This window comes from Mytilus californianus, unplaced genomic scaffold, assembly GCF_021869535.1.
Source record: "Mytilus californianus isolate M0D057914Y unplaced genomic scaffold, xbMytCali1.0.p SCAF_6, whole genome shotgun sequence".
Taxonomy (NCBI): domain Eukaryota; kingdom Metazoa; phylum Mollusca; class Bivalvia; order Mytilida; family Mytilidae; genus Mytilus; species Mytilus californianus.
In genome coordinates, this window is record NW_026262712.1 from 17904144 (window position 1) to 17929781 (window position 25638).

The 25638-nt window shown below is 33.2% G+C and overlaps 1 protein-coding gene across 2 annotated transcripts in view; it reads left to right on the forward strand.

The window, feature by feature from the left end:
* Window positions 1–25638, forward strand: part of LOC127705757 (uncharacterized) — a 60632-nt gene that overhangs the window by 13795 nt on the left and 21199 nt on the right. For both annotated transcript variants that reach the window (XM_052210116.1, XM_052210117.1), the window contains exons 4-5: window positions 5551–5650; window positions 16044–16286. In XM_052210116.1, the coding sequence (XP_052066076.1) occupies window positions 5551–5650; window positions 16044–16286 (343 nt within the window). The remainder of the gene's footprint in view (window positions 1–5550; window positions 5651–16043; window positions 16287–25638) is intronic.

A 25638-nucleotide genomic window follows, 5' to 3' on the forward strand; every position in this document is an offset into this window, starting at 1 on the left:
TTTAGGAAAAAGGGGCCCAAAACAATAAAATAAAATTGAGAATGGAAATGGGGAATGTGTCAAAGAGACAACAACCCGACCACAGAACAGACAACAGCAGAAGGCCACCAACAGGTCTTCAATGCAGCGAGAAATTCCCGCACCCGGAGGCGTCCTTCAGCTGGCCCCTAAACAAATATATATACTAGTTCAGTGATAATGAACGCCATACTAAACTCCAAATTGTACACAAGAAACTAAAATTAAAAATAATACAAGACTAACAAAGGCTAGAGGCTCCTGACTTGGGACAGGCGCAAAAATGCGGCGGGGTTAAACATGTTTATGAGATCTCAACCCTCCCCCTATACCTCTAGCCAATGTAGAAAAGTAAACGCATAACAATACGCACATTAAAATTCAGTTCAAGAGAAGTCCGAGTCTGATGTCAGAAGATGTAACCAAAGAAAATAAACAAAATGACAATAATACATAAATAACAACAGACTACTAGCAGTTAACTGACATGCCAGCTCCAGACTTCAATTAAACTGATTGAAAGATTATGTCTTCATCATATGAATATCAGGCACAATCCTTCCCGTTAGGGGTTTAGTATCATACCATCATAAGCATTTTTCTAGTTTCATAGTTTCAGGATAATAACTTGTGTATAAGTATTTCGATTGCTCTGAAATTGTACCACAATGATTAATACCACAAGTAGAAGGTTGGGATTCATTAAAGGGGTTATGGGGCCAACAATTTAGGAATTAAGGGCCAAAAAGTGGGGGGGGGATTTTTTTTCCCAATTTTTTTAGGGGATTCATATTTTTTTTTCAAAATTTTTCAAGTTTTGAAATTTTGAAAAGTTTTAAGAAGAAATCTTCTATTGCACAGTATTGGGCAATAAGATCTTTGACCACATTTATTTTGTGTCAGAAACTTATATTATGTCAAAAATTTTATCACAATCCAAATTCAGACAGTATCAAGCTTGAATATTGTGTCCAAATTTGCCCCAACTGTTCAAGGTTCAACCTCTGCGGTCATATCAGGCTGTGCTCAGCGAAGCATTTTATTGGCTTATGTCTGAAACTAAAGCATTTAGAGCAAAGTGACATGGGGTAAAAATGTTCATCAGGTTAAGATCTATCTGCCCTGTGATTTTTAGACGAATCAGACAACCTGTTGTTGGGTTGCTGCCCCTGAATTGGTAATTTTAAGAAAATTTTGCAGTTTTTGGTTATTATCTTAAATATTATTATAGATAGAGATAAATGTAAACAGCAATAATGTTTAGCAAAGTACAATCTACAAATAAGTCAATATGACCAAAATTTTCAATTGACCCCTTAAGGAGTTATTGCCCTTTATAGTCAATTTTTTTCGTAAATTTTTGCAATCTTTTACAAAAATCTTCTCCACTTAATCTATTGGGCCAAATAGAATTAAACTTAGCCACAATTTTCAATAGGGTATCTTGATTGAAAAATATATCCGATGACCCTGCCATCCAACCAACATGGGCACCATGGCTAAAAATATAACAGGGATTTACTATAGAAGTCTAAGAGAAAATTGTAAAAAAACAAATTCAAATGGTCACAACATGAAAACGAATTTAAATAATGATAAGGGGTCTTCAGTAACTATTGTAAGTCTAGTTACGAGTGGGATGACCTGCTTTTAATTTAACTACTGGGCCAAATTAAACCAAACTTGGCCTCAATCATTATTAGGGTATCTAGTACTATTTATTATGATTTAAACCTTATTTTACATGATTTCCAAAACCACAGTAGATACAGGTGAGTGACACAGGCTCTTGAGAGCCTCTAGTTCTAGTTTCCAGACAATAACTTGTGTTTAAGTATATGGATCTTTCTGAAATTGTACTACAAATTTCCATACCACAAAGGGAAGGTTGGGATTGAGTTTGGGGGTAATTGCTCCAAACGTTTAGAAATTAGGGGCCAAAACAAGCAAATTGTTTGGAATTTTTTTTTTCATATTTTTTTGGGTTTTTTTTTTCCAAAAAATTTTCTGATTTATATATAAAAGCACTGTATTGCACAATGTCACAGTATAGCGCAATAGCAAGAAATCTTCAATTGAAAATAGATACAAATCTTTTATCCAATTTCAATGGGATTAATTTAAAGTCTTTAATTTTTGGGGGTTCTATAACCTTGTATTAGGCCAAAAAAAAATATATGTCTGTTTACGGTTACCTGACCGACCCTACTTTTGAGTGCCTACCCTAAGTCATTTTATTTCCGTTGTAAAGTGAAAAATAAACTGAACTCGTGTCAAAAGCGAAGTTAGTGTTGCCGATAATAAAAATCAATTGCCTGATACATCCCAATGTTCACAATCGTGAATATGACAGCTGTTTTAAGGAAATTCACGACTCGTGTGATGAAATAAACACTTTGCCGCCATTTTGTTCCAACCAATAACCAAGGGAAATAATCCAATCATTAAAATAATGGGTAAAATCGGCCCGTGATCAACTCGGACCACGACAAGACGAAACCGCATGACTCAAAATTATGTCACAAAAAATAAAATGAAAAAATAAAATAAAATGTAAATACCGATCTACCTACCCTATTTTTGTCGAGCCTGTGACTTTTGTCGCAGAAAGCTCGACATAGGGATAGTGATCCGGCGGCGGCGGCGGCGTTAGCGAACTTTTTAAAAGCTTTTAATTTTAGAAGCTAGAAGACCTGGATGCTTCATACTTTGTATATAGATGCCTCATGTTACGAAGTTTCCGTCAGTCACATGTCCAATGTCCTTGACCTCATTTTCATGGTTCAGTGACTACTTGAAAAAAAAGTTCAGATTTTTTGTTACATTTAATTCTCTCTTATTAAAAGTAATAGGATAACTATATTTGGTATGTGCGTACCTTACAAGGTCCTCATCCCCGTCAGACAGTTTTCACTTGACCTCGACCTCATTTCATGGATCAGTGAACAAGGTTAAGTTTTGGTGGTCAAGTCCATATCTCAGATACTATAAGCAATAGGTCTTGTATATTCGGTGTATGGAAGGACTATAAGGTGTACATGTCCAACTGGCAGGTGTCATCTGACCTTGACCCCATTTTCATGGTTCAGTGGTTATAGTTAAGTTTTTGTGTTTTGGTCTGTTTTTCTTATACTGTATGCAATAGGTCTACTATATTTGGTGTATGGAATGATAGTATGGTGTACATGTCTAGCTGGCAGGTTTCATCTGACCTTGACCTCATTTTCATGGTTCAGTGGTCAAAGTTAAGTTTTTGAGTTTTGGTCTTTTTTTCTAATACTATATGCAATAGGTCAACTATATTTGGTATATGGAAATATTTTATGATCTATATGTCGGTCGCACAGGTTTTATTTGACCTTGACCTCATTTTCACGGTTCATTGCTCAGTGTTAAGTTTTTGTGTTGTGGTCTGTTTTTCTTAAACTATAAGCAATAGGTCAACTATATTTGTTGTATGGAAGAATTGTTAGCTGTACATGTCTGCCTGGCATGGTTCATCTGACCTTGAACTCATTTTCATGGTTCATTGGTCAATGTTTAGTTTTTTGGTTAATGTTAAGTTTATGTGACAGTTGTAATAAAGCTTTATATTTAGGACTATCAACATAATATCAATGATTAATAAAGAAGGCGAGACATTTCAGCGTGTGCACTCTTGTTTTAAAGTATGTAACCTTAAATAGACATATAATTTTTTTTGGCCTTACTAGTTTGGATATTGGGCCGCATTTTTAAATTGGTCTACATTGAGGTTCAAAGGGTCCAAAATTGAATTATTGCGGCTCTATGATATGCTGAATCTTATTGTGCATTCAGATTTTTTATTTTGGTCCCTGTTTTCAAATTAGTCCATATTATGGTTTGAAGGGTCCAAAATTAAAATTTGTTTGATTTCAACTAAATTAAATTTTTGTTGTTTTTTATGCCCCACCTAGGTGCATTATGTTTTCTTTATGTCTGTGCGTCCTTTCTTCCTTCCGTCTGTTTGTCCGTCTGTCCTGCTTCAGGTTAAAGTTTTTGGTCAAGTTAGTTTTTGATGAAGTTGAAGTCCAATCAACTTGAAACTTAGTACATATGTTCCCTGTGATATAATCTTTCTAATTTTAATGCCAAATTATAGTTTTGACCCCAATTTCATGGTCCACTAAACATGGAAAATGATAGTGCGAGTCGCGCATCCGTGTACTTGTGCATCTTGTTTAAACCCCCTTTGACCACATTTATTTTGTGTCAGAAACCTATATTATGTCAAAAATTTGATTACTTGCCCCAACAGGGATCGACCTCTGTGGTTGTATCAGGCTGCGCTCAGTGAAGCATTTTATTTGAATCTGGAATAAATTTGAATTCATGGCTAAAAAAGGAGGGGGTCAGTTGGGTCATTCATACTGAAATTTCAATGAAAGCATGGCCAACCGTCATTAGTTTGGCTAGTTTTCATGAAACATTTCTTATCAATTTTCTAGAATTCATTCATTCAGTAATTCCCATAATCTTTTTTTTCAAATATTTTTATGATATCAAAATGGAATATTAATATATTCATTTATCTAACTCCTTTTATTTATTGAATTCAAGTAGAGTTAAAACAACAATCTTTATATAAAAAAATATGTAATATTATTTTTCCCAAGGTCAAGATTGAAGAAATAGATGTGTTAGGGGCAATAAGTGAAATTAGGCATTAAGCTTAAATCCTATGTTAGACATTATTCTTAAATCCTAGGATAATAAACTAGAGGCTTTAATTAAGAACCTGTGTCGCTCACCTTGGTCTATATGCATATTTAACAAAGGACACTCTCAAACATGGTAGGAAAGAATATAATTCATGACAAAAATCTCTGTTTTGTTGATCTTGTATTACTGATCATTTAGTCTGTTTTGTTGCTCTCTATCTTCTTCAAACACAAAAGAGGGCAATCACTCCTATGAAGAGTAACAGTCTACTAACTATATCGGCAAAATTTGACTTTTTTGTAGATTTTGCATTGTTGATCATTTTTTATATTGAAGTGTCTATTTATCTGTCATAACTTAAATCATATATAAAGTCAAAACGGGAGAAAAAAATGGCAAAAATCGTCATTAAAGGGCAATAACTCAAATAAGGAGGCGTTGTATGATTTCCACCAAATTATCTCAAGTGTAGATTTTGTCTTGCTGATCATTTTTGCTTATAAAAGTTTCCATCTAACTATTATGATTTTTAAGATATAGGACAAAAACACAAAAAATTGTTAAAATTGTCATGGTCTCAGTTATGCTTGGTTTCCGCCTGGACATTCATTCCCTAACACTGCAATGATACAAGGATATAGTATGATTTTTACGCCTGGTTTCCGTCTCATTTACAGGCATCACATTTCGTACAGGGGTCACTTGATTTTAAGCATCATAGATAATTAGCAATTGTTTAGCTTTTTAACAATACATATAAGATTATTTGAGAGAATTATTACAGCATTGTGCAATACTCAAATAGCTGGTAATATTTTGAATTTAATTCTATTGAAATAATTTAAACAGGTTTCAGACACCACATCAGCAAGTTGAACTACGAGGTTCATCACAGAATAAGATTTATGAACCAGTCACAATGTACACTCCAACTAATCATCATAAACAGGTTGGTAATATTTTCTGAGTTCATATTTATTATACCCCAAACCCCTGCTCCAATGGTTTATCTGTGTCAGTTTCTTCAAATTTTGTATCAAACTTCATATTATTGAAAAGTTAAACAATGTGACATTTTCAGATCAATTGCTTATTTATTATATGATTGCTGCAACTAAAATTAATTAGTAGATTTTCAGCGAACTTTTTGACAAAAATGGGTGGGTGGGAGGATTTTATTTTTTATTTTTCTAAATTGCCACACTTTCGTAATGTATTCTTCATATGCAAGTAATAATAAGCTTATATCAAGTATATATATAGAATTCTACACACTTTTTCAAATTTTAAATTAAACATTTCGGATTGGGAATCACTGTTCATATTAGAAACCAACTTACAGTTAATAGAAAAACATTACAAGAAATGCTCTCTTTTAGACTGCCTACATCAACTTTATTTTGCCTTCTATGCTAGCTTAAATATGGTTTATTGTGCCCATAAAATAAAACCTTCATGTATGCATTGGTAAGAAACACAAGTATTATGAGTAGAGTAAAATGAAAACTCAAATTGTGTTGAAAATACTAGGTTTGATTGCTTTTAAGATTGTCAACAAAAAGGGACAGTCATGGGGTAAATCTTGCTATATATGTTGGAGAACTTTTTGTTTTAAAGTCAATGTTATTATTGATTGTTGGTGGCTTAACAGCCATGGCAAATATTTCATGCATGTTCAGGACGAAAACAAATAAACAATAAATACAGTAGGTAGGTCCAGTAATAGAGGCTGTCTGTGATGAAGTTCTGGGGGTTTAGACTGCCAATGGAAAATGAGGGTATATTGGATAGGGACAGAAATATTACCTTGCAACAGGCCACCTATGGACCCTCACAAAGTTGTTACAAGGGTTCTTATCCTGCAGAGAGCATTGCATTCTTTCTACACAAAACATCAGAGTTAACGTCCCCGTTTTGTTCGGACATGGCTGCATTGTTGTACGTCATGCAAGCCAAATAGACACCAAACTTTGGCAAGGTTTTTACTGCCGGTCTAAAGAAGACCTGTTGTGACCATATTTATTTTTCCCTGGTCACCCTTGGGCGGTTCTCAAGTCAATATACAGTCCTAAGCAACTAGTGTAAATTGTAAAGCACAAGATCATTTGCATCAATTTCTTTATTTCAATCATGTTTTACACATATGTGTGTCATGATTATTACGCTTTGAATAGCATTCACAGTCCAAATTTTCTTTCACAAACTCTTTGTATTGTTAAAATAAAACTAAAAAAGTTTTTCTAATCACTGAAATTTGTGACATATTAACATTATTTGGGTTTTGTTGACACCGCTTATTTCTTGCACTCGAATACATCAGGCCTTTCCTGTAATTAATCTCTGTTCTTGGAAGATATTGACTGAATTATTTGGGTTAAATTACTCAGAAGAAATACGAAATCCGTATTTTGAAACATGAAGTTTTGAATGAAACGAAGTTGTTAGCATGTACGGTTAACGGAAATAGAAACAAAAAAATCCAGAAATCATATATTTTTTTTTTAAATAAAAAAAATCTGGGCGGGCAAGGATGAAAAATCTATCAATTAATTTTAATTGGCCTAATCAGATCAATTTAATAAGTAATTCACATTTGCCAGATAAATGAATGCATATATGTTCTTTATATAGAAAATTTTTACTGCATTTTTTATTTGCAACTATTTGATACCAATTAAGTTTAATATTTGTTGTGCAAAACTGATGAAGTGTGCTTTAATATATCAACTTTCTTTTGTTGCTTCCCAATAATTATGACTCCCACAATGAATTAGGGCCCTATATCAAGTTAGGCTCCCGCATATAAATTCAAGGTGTTGCAAGCTGATTATTTTTTTTTTATCATTTTTTGCCATGCACTGTAGCTTGCCATCCATTTTTAAAAATAGGACAAGGTTGAAAGTGTGTGGTGACTCTTGTCTGCATAGCTGGTTTAAGGTATCTGGACCATGATAAATGTTTATAGTAATTACAAATATGCACTATAACTTGGCTATGCCAATCTTTTGCTGGAAGACATGATTTTTTTTATGTTATGTAGCATATTTTCCATTCTTATACATGTAGCAGCAAAAGGTTAAAAGAAAGTGCCTTATAAACTAGAGAAATATGAAAATTTCATAATTTATGCAATAAAAATTCATCAAAATGTACTATTTTTTGTTGTAACATGCAAGAGGTAAATGGGAATTTCATGTAATTATTAGGTCTTTCCACTTTTCCGTGGAAAGACCTATTGATTTTGTTCTGATTATTATTTTTTTTTTGTTTTTCTTCCGCCTAATTTTTTTCTTGCGTAGTATTGTTGTTTCACAAGATGTCGCTTAGATATTTGGTATATGCTATCGAACAGTTTATACGCTTTTAAAACTGACACTGTTTAACCGAACACTTTACGTTGTAAGAGTTATCTCCCCAAACACTGTTTTTCTTGTGGCCACTACTCCTTTGCAACCGTAAAAGATTACGACAAATTTATTTTACCAAATTGCTCGTAACATTTTCAGGATAAGGCTGACCATTTGGACCGAAGCTATCTGGAGACTCCATATGAGAGTTATTTCCCCTTATGCATTTGATATAAGTGATATGCATTTCTAACTAGTAAACCATAGGTGATATAGACCTAGGGTCTTTTGATTTGAGGTCCTTGGTCCAAAAAAAGGTCAAGGTCATATTCTCAATTTTGATTTTGGCTTATTATCACTTATTTTCAAATACCGTACAAGATATCAGATATCGACAAATTATTTTTACTAAATTGTTAGTTGCGACATGTCGTAAATTTTGATTGCAAGGGTATGTTGACCGTCAATGGGAGTTTTCTCCCTTTTATACATGTATACTTAAAATTACCTGTATGGTGGTATAACTCATTTACCAAGTATAATAAAGACCTAGGGTAATTTGATTTAAGGTCCTTGGTTTATGACCTTGAAATTGAGCTCAAGGTCAAAGTTGAATTTGACGTTCTAGATTTTGACCTTTGCTTTTACCTCATATGTATACATGATAAAGCCATGGGACTTTTTGCGTTAGGTTGCAAGCCATTTGGCCTTGGAAAATCCAACCGGAAGTGACCTTGTGTAAACCGGAAGTAGCTATTTTTTATACTTATTTAATATAAAAGTATGTAGAACCATATATTTTTGGAATCAGTGTCAAGTAAACATTCAAATTATACCGGAAGTAACATTTTCAAACCGGAAGTGACAAATTATCTCCCTTATTTAAAAAAAATGTATAGAAACCATATAATTTTGGAATCAGCATACAATAAGCTATCAATTGACGCTGGAAATGACATTTTAAACCAAAGTTTAATATTTCCATATCAAAATAGATCTTTATGTGTGGAAAGACCTTCAATTGTTCTCTGAACAATTGGTTTTTAATTAGGTCTTTCCACTTTTCTGTGGAAAGACCTATTGGTTTTCTTCTGATTATTTTTTTTTTTTTTTCTTCCGCCTAATTTTGTTCTTGCGATAAATATTTGTTTGGCAATATGTTGCTTAGATATTTGGTATATGATATCGAACAGTTTATGCGCCTTTGAAATTGACCCTGCGAAACCAAATAATTTCCTTTGTAGGAGTTATCTCCCCGAACACTGTTTTCCTTGTGCACGCATCTCCTCCGTAACCGTAAAAGAAAGCGACAAATTTATTTTACCAAATTGCTCGTTATATCCTCAGGATGTTTTGTCCAATTTTGACCGAAGCGATACGTAAACTCCATATGAGAGTTATTTCCCCTTCTGTATTTGACATAAGGGATATATAAATGTATAGCATGAATGGTAAGTGATAGAGACCTAAGGTATATTGATTTGAGTTCCTTGGTTCATTTAAATGAAATTGAGGCCAAGGTCAAAGGTCAAGGTCATATTCTAAATTTTGACTTTTCCTTGTTATTTGATCTCCTCTGTCGCTTTTAAAATTACAAATTAATGAACTAGTGCAAAATATTTGCTTAATTGTGATTAAGATATGATACATTTGGTCTGAAATAATCCAATGATATCTTATATGAGTTATTGTCCCTGAAATGATTCAATTTAAGGTTAATTGATTATTACTCCAACTTGGTACATGATAAAGTCATATAATCTTTTGCAAAATGTTGGGTGACATATGACCTTGAAAAATGTCAACCGGAAGTGACCTTGAGTGAACCAGAAGTAGTCATTTTTGCACTTATTTCATGTAGAAGTACATAGAAACCATATATTTTTTGAATGGTCATACATTAATCTATCATTTGAGACAGGAAGTGATATTTTATAAACCGGAAGTAGCATATTATCTCCCTTATTACAGGCATAAGTATATATAAACCATATATTTTTGGAATCAGTGTGAATAAAGCTATCATATGAGACCGGAAGTGACATTTTCTAAACCGGAAGTTGGCAGTTATCTCCCTTATTTCAGGCAAAAGTATATAAAAACCATTTATTTATTGTATCAGTATGAAGAAATCTATACTTTGACGCTATTTATAACTTTGAGTAAACCAGAAGTAGCTTCCTATCAATTATTTAGAAAATTGATTTGGAAAGACCTTCAATTGTTCTTTGAACAATTGGTTTTTAATTTTTTTTTTTTTTTTTTTTTTCTTCCGCCTAATTTTTTTCTTGCGTAGTATTGTTGTTTCATAAGATATCACTTAGATATTTGGTATGTGATATCGAACAGTTTATACACTTTTGAAACTGACAACCGCTTAACCGAATACTTTACGTTGTAAGAGTTATCTCCCCAAACACTGTTTTTCTTGTGGCCACTACTCCTTCGCAACCGTAAAAGATTACGACAAATTTATTTTACCAAATTGCTCGCTATATCGTCAGGATGTTGAGTTTGGTTTTCATCGAAGCGTTCCGGAGACTCCATATGAGAGTTATTTCCCCTTATGCATTTGATATAAGTGATATGCATTTCTAACTGGTAAACCATAAGTGATAGAGACCTAGGGTCTTTTGATTTGAGGTCCTTGGTCCAAATAAAAGAAAATTTGGTCAAGGTCAAAGGTCATGGTCATATTCTGAATTTTGATTTTGGCTTATTTTCACTCCGTATAAGATATCGACAACATATTATTACTAAATTGTTAGTTGCGACATGTCGTAACACATACATTTTGGTTAAAGGGTGCGCTAACATTAAATTAGAGTTTTCTCCCCTCTTGTAATTAAAAATATGTGTATGGTGATATAACTCATTAACCATATATAACTAAGACCTAGGGTCTTTTGATTTCAGGTCCTTGGTTTATGACCTTGAAATTGAGCTCAAGGTCTTAGGTAAATTTGACGTTCTAGATTTTGACCTTTGCTTTTACCTCATATGTATACATGATAAAGCCATGGGACTTTTTGCATTAGGTTGCAAGCCATTTGACCTTGAAAAATCCAACAGGAAGTGACCTTGTGTAAACCGCAAGTAGCTATTTTTTGTACTTATTTAATATAAAAGTATATAGAACCATATATTTTTGGAATCAGTGTCAAGTAAACATTCAAATTATACCGAAAGTAACATTTTTCAAACCGGAAGTAACAAATTATCTCCCTTATTTAAAAAAAAATGTATAGAAACCATATATTTTTGGAATCCGTGTACAATAAGCTATCATTTGACGCTGGAAATGACATTTTAAACCGAATTTTAATATTTTTATATCAAAATAGATCTTTATGGGTGGAAAGACCTTCAATTGTTCTCTGAACAATTGGTTTTTAATTCTATTTTTATTATTATTCATGTTTTGTAAATTTAGATTTTATAAACATAACCAATAATATAATATAAATCAATTGTTTTAAAAACAATTGTTAAACGGTCTTTCCCCTCCGAAACATGATTAATTGGTTTTTTGGTTGGTTGGTCGGTCGATTGATTGATTGATTGATTGATTGCATGGCACTTTCTCTGTGCGACGCAGCTAACTTAAATAACGCCTATGTTCTGACCGAACGTGACTGCGTACTTAGACATCCCGCACAGCTAAACGGACGCCTGAGATGTCCTCATAAAAATTGATCCTAGCATCATTCGTTTATAAATTTTCTCTAGTTTCTATGTTACTTCGGACTTCCATTTTTCATCTATTTGTTGTGTATGCATTTTGATTGAATTTGTAGGAAAACGGAGTAAATTTTATCTTGGAAGTTTTATTTTCCTTATTTGGATATGCAATGTTTTATTCTAAATTTAGGTCTGCGCGCGAGATGATGTGAGATCACGTGACCCTCGAATATATATGACTGGAGTTAGAATATTAATTTCTTTTCAGGGGAGACCGTTGAACAGAGCACATGTGTATTGATCAGAGAAACACGATAACTATTGTTTTTATTTTGTACAGGTCATTGATGTCGGATCACGCATACATATTACGTACACATGTTTACGGGAGCACAGATTTGTATTTTAATGCATGTTTAGAAATTTGATTGTAAGATTTCAGTAATATTTACGAATTTAAAGGAGCGATTTCTACGACATTGATTTTAATTTCGCAATCAAGCGGACCGCACGTGTCTCATCGATTAATTTCAGAAAATACATGAATTGGAGCAGATTTTTGCAGGGATGGATTTCTATTTCAGAAAGAAATTTGTACATAAGAAGGATTGGCATTTTACAGTATAATGTACGGCACTAAAAGCGATTTTCTTTTCATAGAAATGGGATAACTTTAAAAAAAAAATCAGTAGAAAAAAAAAGGGGGGTGAGTGTAGTGGTAGACTGTGGTTGATAATTGAGATAAGAAACATTTACAACATGATAGCTGCAAAGTTTGAAGTTTTGATAAGTAATTTGTTGATTCGACCATAACAGGGACATTGACCCTGCAATAAAATGACGCGTACCATTTCGACAAAAATTTTCTAGTAAACACGTGTCGCGACAAACTTTTTGGTTTAATTGTTTTGTCGATATCTATAACTCTTTCTAGGAAGAAGCGATATGAACTTAATGTAAAAAATCACAACATGACCTTGACCTTTGACCTTGACCTAGTTTTCTATTCTTTAGGACCAAGGACCTCAAATCAACAGACTCTAGGTCTCTATCACTTATGGTTTACCAGTTACAAATGCATATCACTTATTTCAAATGCATTAGGGGAAATAACTCTCATATGGAGTGTTCGTATGGCTTCGGTCAAAATTGAACAAATCATGCGAAGGATATAACGAGCAATTTTATAAAATAAATTTGTCGCTTTCTTATACGGTTACGGAGGAGATGCAGTCACAAGGAAAACAGTGTTCGGGGAGATAACTCCTACAAAGAAAAGTATTCGGTTACGCAGGGTGAATTTCAAAGGCGCATAAACTGTACAATATCATATACCAATTATCTAAGCGACATCTTGCGAAACAAAATTTATACGCAAGAAATAAAAGTGGCGGAAGAAGAAAAAAAAAAAAAAATATAATATAAATCAATTGTTTTAAAAACAATTGTTAAACGGTCTTTCCCCTCCGAAACATGATTAATTGGTTTTTTGGTTGGTTGGTTGGTTGGTTGGTTGGTTGGTCGATTGATTGATTGATTGATTGATTGATTGATTGCATGGCACTTTCTCTGTGCGACGCAGCTAACTTAAATAACGCCTATGTTCTGACCGAACGTGACTGCGTACTTAGACATCCCGCACAGCTAAACGGACGCCTGAGATGTCCTCATAAAAATTGATCCTAGCATCATTCGTTTATAAATTTTCTCTAGTTTCTATGTTACTTCGGACTTCCATTTTTCATCTATTTGTTGTGTATGCATTTTGATTGAATTTGTAGGAAAACGGAGTAAATTTTATCTTGGAAGTTTTATTTTCCTTATTTGGATATGCAATGTTTTATTCTAAATTTAGGTCCGCGCACGAGATGATGTTGTGAGATCACGTGACCCTCGAATATATATGTCTGGAGTTAGAATATTAATTTCTTTTCAGGGGAGACCGTTGAACAGAGCACATGTGTATTGATCAGAGAAACACGATAACTATTGTTTTTATTTTGTACAGGTCATTGATGTCGGATCACGCATACAAATTACGTACACATGTTTACGGGAGCACAGATTTGTATTTTAATGCATGTTTAGAAATTTGATTGTAAGATTTCAGTAATATTTACGAACTTAAAGGAGCGATTTCTACGACATTGATTTTAATTTCCCAATCAAGCGGACCGCACGTGTCTCATCGATTAATTTCAGAAAATACATGAATTGGAGCAGATTTTTGCAGGGATGGATTTCTATTTCAGAAAGAAATTTGTACATAAGAAGGATTGGCATTTTACAGTATAATGTACGGCACTAAAAGCGATTTTCTTTTCATAGAAATGGGATAACTTTTAAAAAAAAATCAGTAGAAAAAAAAAGGGGGGGGAGTGTAGTGGTAGACTGTGGTTGATAATTGAGATAAGAAACATTTACAACATGATAGCTGCAAAGTTTGAAGTTTTGATAAGTAATTTGTTGATTCGACCATAACAGGGACATTGACCCTGCAATAAAATGACGCGTACCATTTCGACAAAAATTTTCTAGTAAACACGTGTCGCGACAAACTTTTTGGTTTAATTGTTTTGTCGATATCTATAACTCTTTCTAGGAAGAAGCGATATGAACTTAATGTAAAAAATCACAACATGACCTTGACCTTTGACCTTGACCTAGTTTTCTATTCTTTAGGACCAAGGACCTCAAATCAACAGACTCTAGGTCTCTATCACTTATGGTTTACCAGTTACAAATGCATATCACTTATTTCAAATGCATTAGGGGAAATAACTCTCATATGGAGTGTTCGTATGGCTTCGGTCAAAATTGAACAAATCATGCGAAGGATATAACGAGCAATTTTATAAAATAAATTTGTCGCTTTCTTATACGGTTACGGAGGAGATGCAGTCACAAGGAAAACAGTGTTCGGGGAGATAACTCCTACAAAGAAAAGTATTCGGTTACGCAGGGTGAATTTCAAAGGCGCATAAACTGTTCAATATCATATACCAAACATCTAAGCGACATCTTGCGAAACAAAATTTATACGCAAGAAATAAAAGTGGCGGAAGAAGAAAAAAAAAAAAAATAATAATAATCAGAACAAATACAATAGGTCTTTCCACCGAAAAGTGGAAAGACCTAATTAGTGTTCTCATTGATTTTAATTGGGTACAGAGATTATAATCTTTATTGATAAGTTTATTTTTATATGTCCATCTGTAAGACAGGAAGTGTTATGTAAATCACAACCAGTCCATTCTGTCAACACTTTGTTACTTGTAATGATTATTGATTACTCAAATGTGCATTAACCAGTTTTTATAAATTAAAACTTAACACATTAGAATTGGCAGACCCTCTTTTGGATTTTGAGATGGATGTGTCACTGTCTTTCCAAAGTGAGAGTCAGATTTTAAGGCAATTATATATTCACAAAAGAAAACAACACTCAATTTTTACGACATGGTACTTGTTTAATTGGTCAACATGTTTGGCCAGGAAGCATGGCGTCTCTCAGGACAAGTATATTCATAAAATAAAACAATGAAGTACAAATTTTGCAGTTAACCAAAAGTAGTACAAGTTACAGATCAAGTTCGAATTTTGTTCCGATCTGATGATTTTGTGAAGAGTTATGGTCCTTTGACTTAGACAATTCACTAAAATAATCAGTTTTCGACACTTTTTTTGTCATTTTTAAAGATATTGATTTGATAATTGGTTAATATTTTTATCATGAGAAGTTACAGATCAAGTTCAAATTTTGTTGCGGCCTGATTTTGTGCAGAGTTATGGTCCTTGGACTTAGAAAACACTTAAATAATCAGTTTTCAACACTTTTTTTCGTCATGCTTGAAGAAATTGACTTGATATTTGTTATATAATTTACACCATGATAAGTTATAGCTAGATCAAATTAGAATTTTTTCCCAACACAATGAATTTTTAATCGTAAGGGGACTACTATGTATTGTCATGCAATACCCACAGAATGCTTGTTCTTCTGGTGGTGTGTAAAATTATTTCGATTATTTGGGAAAGGATTGAGAATGGTTGGAATGGTCTGTGTATTCTTCATGCTGTTTGGTCTAATGGTACAATGCTAGTTCCCTATCAATTTGTATAACATTTCTAGTTTAGTTGTTCCAGGGTGACATTTGCCTAGGACTTCAGCTGTCAGACTTTTGTAAATCTTTTTACTTTGTACTATAGTTTTAGTATGATTGGTTATTGACTAGAAACCTACCTAATTGTTGTAATAGGTGAAAGTATAAGTGATAATCTAAAAATGTCTGTTTTTGTTGCATCTGATTTCAGCAACTTCAATATATTCCATCAGGAAATAGCAGTACTCCTATAAGAATGCACAGTATCTTGCAGCCATCTGGAACAAATGATTCAGGTCGACATGTCTACACACCACATCCAAAGACTGGTCAAGTAATATATGTGTCTGAGCCACAAATACAGTATATGTCACAGCCACTCAATGCATCAACAGCAACAATAAAAACAAAGACTACCAACATCAGTACACCAAAGAATAAACATAAAACTAAGGTATTTTCTACTAATCGAAGGATTTGACAGTATTTAAATTCCCAGGGGTTTTTATATGCCTGTCAAAATTTTGACAGGATGTATTATGGTATACAAATGTCCAGCGTCCACCTGTCTGGCGTAAACATGTCGCACCGTAACTTAAGAACAACTTATCCAAATTTCATGAAACTTAAAATAGTTGTTTCTTATGATGGTCAAACGATCTGTTTAATTTTTTTTGAAAATAAGATTAAAACTTTTTGAGTTACAGGGCTTTGTAACTAAAACAGGGGGTGTTTTTTTTTCACATGTAGCCCTTTATCTCAAAAATGAATAATGATTATTGCTTAAAACTTTACACACTTCTTAGATATACTAATCTCAAGATTTGTATACTTTTTGATGATGATTCAAAATTTTGTTTTAGAGTTATCGAGTTTTTTGTAAAAAAAAAAAAAAAAAAGAGGGGGTTTTCACATGTCGTGCCGTATCTCAAAAACGATTTATGATTATTGCTTAAAACTTTAAACACTTCTTAGTTATATTAATCTAAAGATCTGTAAACTTTTTGGTGATGATTCAAAATCCTATTGTAAAAAAAAGGGGTGGGGGGGTTTCACATGTGCCGTTTCTCAGAAACTCTTCATGATTACCAGGGTATTGCATATAACTTCACACACAAGACAACGGGGGTATTGCATATAACTTCACACACAAGACAACGGGCGTATCATGCTCTCATGGCACAGCTGTTTATTATTTGATACCAAACAATATTATTTAAGAATGGAGTTAATTATTTTTATGCCGTCACATGGACATGGTAATTGTCAAATTGGAAGTTCAGAGTTTAGAATTTAATGGAACTTACCCATAAAAACCTTTTTTGACTAGTTAGATCTTTTAAAAAAAACCAGAGGGCAATATTTATAATCCATGGGAAAACTTAATTGCTATTACCCTCATAACCAGTCATTAAAATTGTGAAACTTCAAATTTGAAAAAAAAAGTTGAGCATGTTTTATATACTTGAATGACTAAGTTTAACTCTAAAAGAATGGACAATGAACTTTAAATAGAAAATCCTTTATTATCAAAGTCCTTAAATGTAACAATATTGAATTATTGACTTCCCAGACCCTAATTTGCAGATGATTTTTCCCGTATGTTGTTACCTTAACTACGAGACCTCACGTTATAACTTTGGCTACACTGCACTGCACAAGTCACAGGAGAAAACTGTGATGAAGGAATAAAAATAACAGATTCTTAAAGAATAATATCAATACAACAAATCATTTAACAACTGTTAAGGAATATTTTTTTAATAGTCAAATGGGAATGCATTGAAATTTAAAAACTTAGAATCTTTCAATTCACTTATCTGTCACGCTATCCTGTTGCTCTGTTTTTAAGCAGTTAAGCTGCTTTATGCGAGCACCCTAGATTTGTGTTCTACCCAATAAATGCTGAAATATGTGCCATTGTTATTATCTGGCTGGCTATAATGTTATTTATAACTAATTGAACACTTTTTTCATACTTTTAATTCTGGAATACAAAAAATATGACCAGAAAAACCTTAAATGATCGTCGAACCACCCAAAAGTTTTGAAGTTGCACATAGGAAGTAGTGCTCAATAGAAATCCTTATGTAGTTTATTATCCCCTGTGCTTTTGGCCAAGATGTCAAAGAACAATTGCATGAATTATTTCATCGCCGAAAATCTTTTATTACAAGTCGTTTACAGTTGCCAAATGGCACAAAGCGTAGGAATATTGTATAACGGCTGTGACTAATATGACACGGAGTTGAAGTCTCAGTTGGCGGTAATTTTAACTTCGTCGACAAAACGTAAGTCAAGGACGTTTTAAATTTGGTGATTTCTGATAATAATCATTTTGTTCAACCGCTAGCTTTATACCGAAAATCGCCAACATGTTATGTGTAAATCCGAGTAAATCGTATCTGACTGACAAAAACAACATTGAAAAACAATGGATGCCATAAACCGGAAATGAAGACAATTATAATACCGGATCTAATTCCAGGGGCGGATAAGGGTAATTCCGGGTTTGCCGATTAAATACAATAAAAAAAAAATAATTCCAGGCATGAGACAAAATACATCTATCATGATGAAATATAAACTCTAGAATTGAAAACCAAAGATATATTGAAAAGAAAGAAAAAGCAGGAAATATTTTATACAGAAACTCAAAATTACTTTTAGTTCACAAATTTTCATGTCAAAAACCAATAAAATGTGACAGTATTTTCCTTATCATTAATAAATATTGATATTACATGTAGATGTTTTTATTGTTTAAACATATTACTACAATTCCATGAGGTAATTTCTTCTCAATTTTGAAGGGCCTATAAAATCTGGAAGTTTCTTACTTTATTTTCACAGAGGAACTAGCTAATATAATATATAGTGCAACTAGATATGATACACTTAAACAGTTTTGAATTTGAACTGTTTAATATAATGGTATAATTAGTAACAAATAATCAATTGTTGAGACAACACACCCACCCACAGTGATACCCTCAGCCTCCCTCAGCCTTCCTAATACAAAAAAAAAGATTATTTGAATTCATAAATTAATATACAAGACAATTACATTTATTATTAAACATGTTAAACGACAGTGACACTGACAATGAAACAAGCTAACTTAACACCAAAAGCACATTAAAGTATCTTACTGAGTTATGAACTATTTCAAGTAAAAGCAGGACCTGGAATTTAGGTTGTGGACCTTTCAGTTTGGAGTGTCAAAGGTCCTGGACTGTCCAGTACCAAATGTTAATTTTAACCCCTGCATTCACAGTAAAGCGATTTTGACGTGTATTGCAATTCCAAGTAGAATTTACTTTTGGACATTAAACGTTTCGAATGCGTATTAAACTAATTCAAATCAGTTAATAATGTGAATCGAATTCGAATTATGTGTAAACGCAGCATTGATATATCTAAGAAATGAAGAATATTAAAAAAAGATGGACAAAATATTTGTATTAAATCTGTTGCAATTTTTGTCTTGCCTTGACAGAGTCAAAAAGTGAGACATATATATATATATATAGGCATGCTGTTTTGGCGGAATCAACAATGTATTAGTTTGTGATTTTGTGATAAGGTCTGGTTTCTGGTAGGTCAATGACATTTGGTAAGTAGTTGTGTTAGCATAGGCACATCTCATTACCATAGAGAATATTTGGCCCAACCCCCTTAGTCATGGTCTATTGACTTTGAAACTTTGCATAGTTTACATGTATATGTTTGTGATTAGGTCAGTTTAGGGGGAACCACTAGTGGTAGGTCAATGATATTTGGTGTGCTGTTGTATAAACTTTTTCATTTCTAATTTCCATTGAGATTATTTGGCCCCGCCCCCTCAATCATGCTCTTTTTACTTGGAAACTTATGTTACTTTGAAATTTCATTTATTAGTTTTTGATTAGGTTAGTATTAGGGAAACCAATAGTGGTAGGTCAATGATAATTGGCATGTAGGTGTAGAAGCATTAGTACGTCTCCTTTCCATAGAAGATATTTGGTCCTCACCCCTCAGTCATATGCATGATCTATTGACTTTGAAACTTTTACTTAGTTTACATGAATGAGTTTGTGATTATTATGATTATGTCTGTTTAAAATTACCAGTAATCTTAAGTCAAAGCTATTTGGTATGCGAACGTATTGGTATTCAAAAGTTTCATTTCCATGGATATTATATAACTCCACCCCCTCATTATGGTTCATTGACTTAGAAATTGAATTTGTGTTAAGGTTTGTTTAAAGGGAACGACTTATGAAAAGTCAATGGTATTTGGTTTGCAGTTGTACAAGCATTGGCACCTTTCATTTCCATAGAGATTGTTTAGCCCTGTACCTTCAGTCATGGTTCATTGACTTTGAATATCACTTACATGTTAAAGTATTACTATTTTAAGTGTAACATTTGCATTATCAAAATAACAAATAGGCAAAACATATCTTAGTGTTAATAGCTTATTATAGATTAGACATGTGTAATTATTATAAAAATAACGAGATGTGGTATGATTGCAAATGAGACAACTATCCACCAAAATTCAAATGAAGTGGATGTAAGCAATTACAGGCAACCATACAGCCTTCAAAAATATATGTTGCATCATTGCTAGGCTATTATAACAACATCAGCATTTCTTGTAATACTAGTATACAAGAAAATTGCATCATTTCAGATAGTTTCAGGTATGATTTGATGATTGTGCATAGTGGCACCAGCTGATCCAACTAAAAGCGCTAATATGGCATATTCAAACTCTAGTACATAGTGGAATTAAACCATACACCACTGTTGGACACCATAATTGAAATTATTATTCTGAAAAGAATATTCCTCCATGCAGTCTGCAACAATTAGCAAAACCTATACTGCATAGTAAGATATAAACGACCACGAAATGACAAATGTAAAACAATAAAACTAAAGCAGCCTGATTTATGTACAAATCAATTATGAAAAATAAATATGATATACAGCAACAATCAACAATCACCAAATTACTGGGTCCTCACTATGGACAGGTACATACAGAATGTGGCGGGTTAAACATGTTAGCTGGCACAAAACTCTCCCCTAACACGGGACAGTGTATGTGCATAATCTCAGACATTAAATCTTTAAAAAATAAATTGGAAATAACTTTTGAAAGTGGTAGGATTGGATAGCAGAAACATTACGGTACAAACATTATTTGATACTTGAGAAATAGCTGAGATATATAGATTCTACCACTGCATCGAGTGTGATACGATATTTATCCACTCGAGACAGTTAAATTTTCAAATTTAAAACGCGAGGCTCACCGAGCGTTTTAAATATTTAAAATTTAACTGTCGAGAGTGGATAAATATCGTATTACACGAGATTTGGTGGTGGAATCTGTTTCTCTAATGATTTTCAAACAATATGCAGGCAAACTTATTCCGTCTTTTTGAATGATCTGTAAAAAGATGTGTTCTTTCTATGTGACGTCATCAGGCATGGTCGCCTTTTTTCATGCCGTCACAATAGGAAATTCAGAGGAAAGCAAGTAAATTCGACGTCATAATCGGATTTTAACCAATGAAGAACTGAGATCAAACGAACCACACGTTGATTAAATTTTTTTTATATAATGGGTGCAGAAAGGGATAAATTGACGAAGAATTAGAGAAAAATATTTTCATCCATTCTTCCATAATTTTCATCTTAACTTCTGCCAAGTTTACCTTTGATTTTTTTAATTAACTGCCTATAGCGCCTTTGGTGCTTTGATTATTGTTTATCAAATTAAACTCTCAATCTGGTAAACCTTGGTTAATTAGCTTGCGATCAACATCCACTGAATGAAATATTATTTGTTGATAATATGTTATAGATTTGTAATAAACATAAACATATGTATGTGCCTGTCCCAAGTCAGGAGCCTGTAATTCAGTGGTTGTTGTTTGTTTATGTGTTACATATTTGTTTTTCATTCATTTTTTCATATAAATAAGGCCGTAAGTTTTCTCGTTTGAATTGTTTTACATTGTCATTTCGGGGCCTTTTATAGCTAGCTTTGCTCATTGTTGAAGGCCGTACGGTGACCTATAGTTGTTAATTTCTGTGTCATTTTGATCTCTTGTGGAGAGTTGTCTCATTGGCAATCATACCACATCTTCTTTTTTATATATAAAAACCATGCATGCAAGAATTGCTTTAGTATATATATATATATATATGTAGGACTCAAATCTATGGTGGGTTCCAGATCTATGGCAGATTTCTAATCTATGGTAAATAATACGTCATGCTATCCCTAATCTATGGCAGATTTTTTAAAATCCTAATCTATGGCAAGTTTTGTAATTTCCTAATCTATGGCGGATTTTTGTTGTTTCCAAATCTATGGCAGATTTTGCGCAAATGTAGAGCAAGGCAGTACAAATACAATCACTGACTTGTCTTAAATAAGTTGAAATGTACGACAACGGGAGCATGTCTGTAAACATTTGTGAAATAAAAATTCCATAATGGTCAACCAAATCGTGATGTCAACCATAAAAAAGTGTAGAAGTGACCATAATACAGAAATCGGGATTAAAATTATCTTCCCAGGAAAAATAAGCATTTCCTAATCTGTGCATGGTACCTGTTTAATCCATTAATTAAAACAACTAGAAAAATGGAAGTCTCTTAACAAACAAGAAAGCAGTTTTTTATAAAAAAAAAAATTTAAACAGTTTGACTTTTCACATAATATTTATTTCAGCGTTAATCCATCTTTTTTAACTGGTGACGATTTAAGTCAAGGTGGTATCCTGTAATTTCATTTTCTCACTTTAAATACTTTGCCAGCCGTAGACGCTAAAATATTTACTATAACTCCATTCCCAAAATATCCACTACTAAAACAGCTGTGCCTTTCTTGATCGCGGGATTCGGACGGTACAATAATTAGTGTCCCTCCTATGGATAAAAGATCACATCTTCATTTAAACCATCGGCAAATTGTGTAGGGAAAGCGGAAAGTGTTTTCCTGCGTATTTTAAACACAGGACTTAGGAAAGTTTTGAGAGCCAACAACTTTACTGTCGGCGACAACTTATATGTGGCGTTATTTTGTTGTGACGTTATATGTTACTCTTTTTCCCGGAAAATTACGTAATTCCTAAATCTGCCTAAATCTGGAGAAAACAAAATACTGTCATAGATTTGATTTGTTTGGCGTTTGTAACGTCATATTTGCCATAGATTAGGAATCTGCCATAGATTTGGAACCCGCCATAGATTTGAGTCCTACATATATATATACATGTATTGGTTCAATAGATAATAGATAACATTAAAATTTCAAGAAACTTGCTTTCAATTATACTGAACAAAACAGATTAAAAAACCATACTTACTCCATGTCCACCTGGGAAAAACAAATAGTCAGGTATACATGCATATGCAAGATGAACAATAAAGTATTTTTTTGGTCCTTGTGGTACTAAAAATTAACTTATTTTAACCAGGGATCCTTTAAAATTCCTATGCATTTATTAACTGCTTACTAAGATAAATTACCGTCCACAAAAACAATCACAGATTAAGAAGAGGATGACCCATTCCATGCATTTGTTACGTTGAAATGCCATAAAATGTTGCATAGAATTTATTTTTATAAGACTGCAAAAATTAAAATTTTTTTGGTCCTATATTGGTATCATGTCGTCGGCGTTGACAGCGTCATCCAAAGACAGATGGTTTCCGGATAATAACTTTAGTATAAGTAAATAGAAATCAATAAGATTTTAACACAAAGTTTATGACCACAAAAGAAAGGTTGGGATTGATTTTGGGGGTTATGGTCCCAAAGGTTTAGGAATGAGGGGCCAAACAAGGGGCCCAAATAAGCATTTTTTGTAGTTTTTCAGTCAATAACTTCTTGTGTTTAAGTGTATAAATCTCTCTGAAATTATACCACAAGTTTCCATACTACAAAGGGATGGTTATGGGGGGTTATGGCTAAAATCTTTTAGCAGTTAGGGGCAAAAAAGGGGTCAAAAATACTGTTATATATATGTTTGATTACCTCCCTTACACTGCTTGAAAATTATGTATTAAGAAATGATGATTGTCTTGAGATGTGTAGCTGTGAATTTATTTTTAGAAGTTACTATTAATTAATATTAATTTTAACCATGACTGTATGTCATTTTATTGTCGAGCCTGCGACTTTTGTCGCAGAAAGCTCGACATAGGGATAGTGATCCGGCAGTGGCGGCGGTGGCGGCGTTAGCTCACTTCTTAAAAGCTTTATATTTTAGAAGGTGGAAGATCTTGATGCTTCATACTTTGTATATGGATGCCTCATGTTACGAAGTTTCCGTCAGTCACATGTCCAATGTCCGTGACCTCATTTTCATGGTTCAGTGACTACTTGAAAAAAAAGTTAAGATTTTTTGTAATGTTAAATTCTCTCTTATTATAAGTAATAGGATAACTATATTTGGTATATGCGTACCTTGCAAGGTCCTCATGCCCGTCAGACAGTTTTCACTTGACCTCGACCTCATTATATGGATCAGTGAACAAGGTTTAGTTTTGGTGGTCAAGTCCATATCTCAGATACTATAAGCAATAGGTCTAGTATATTCGGTGTGTGGAAGGACTGTAAGGTGTACATGTCCAACTGGCAGGTGTCATGTGACCTCGACCTCATTTTCATGGTTCAGTGGTTATAGTTAAGTTTTTGTGTTTTGGTCTGTTTTTCTCATACTGTATGCAATAGGTCTACTATATTTGGTGTATGGAATGATTGTAAGGTGTACATGTCTAGCTGGCAGGTGTCATCTGACCTTGACCTCTTTTTCATGGTTCAGTGGTCAAAGTTAAGTTTTTGAGTTTTGGTCTTTTTTTCTAATACTATATGCAATAGTTCAACTATATTTGATGTATGTAAATTTAATGATCTATATGTCAGTCACGCAGGTTTTATTTGACCTTGACCTCATTTTCAAGGTTCATTGCTCAGTGTTAAGTTTTTGTTTTTTGGTCTGTTTTTCTTAAACTATAAGCAATAGGTCAACTATATGTGTTGTATGGAAGAATTGTTAGCTGTACATGCCTGCCTAGCATGGTTCTTCTGACCTTGACCTCATTTTCATGGTTCATTGGTCAATGTTTAGTTTACTTGGTTAATGTTAAGTTTATGTGACAGTTGTAATAAAGTTTTATATTTAGGACTATCAACATAATATCAATGATTAGTAAAGAAGGCGAGACATTTTAGTGTGTGCACTCTTGTATTTTAATATTTTATGATGTATTTAAATGAGTAGTTATTGTTGCCAACTCCATTAGAAATCTGAATTGAGATTATTTTTGGAATAAGGGAAAGGGGGAGGTGAAAAAATATTTGGGGGGGGGAGGGTAAAAATTTTCTCATTTCAGATTTCAGAAATTTAAAAATAATTTTTCTTCAAATATTTTTTTTTGAGGGGATTAATATTCAACAGCATAGTGTATTGCTCAAAAGCAAAAAAAAAAAAATTTAAGTTCATTAGACCACATTCATTCTGTGTCAGAAACCTTTGCTGTGTCAACTATTTAATCACAATCCAAATTCAGAGCTGTATCAAGCTTGAATGTTGTGTCCATACTTGCCCCAACTGTTCAGGGTTCGACCTCTGCGGTCTTATAAAGCTGTGCCCTGCGGAGCATCTGGTTTCTTTTTCAAATGCTATGTAATATATTAATTAGAAATTACAACAATATATATGTTGTGTACAATATGTAAGTTTGTACAAATTATAATTTTGTATAAGATAACCAATTTTATTTGCTTATTGAAA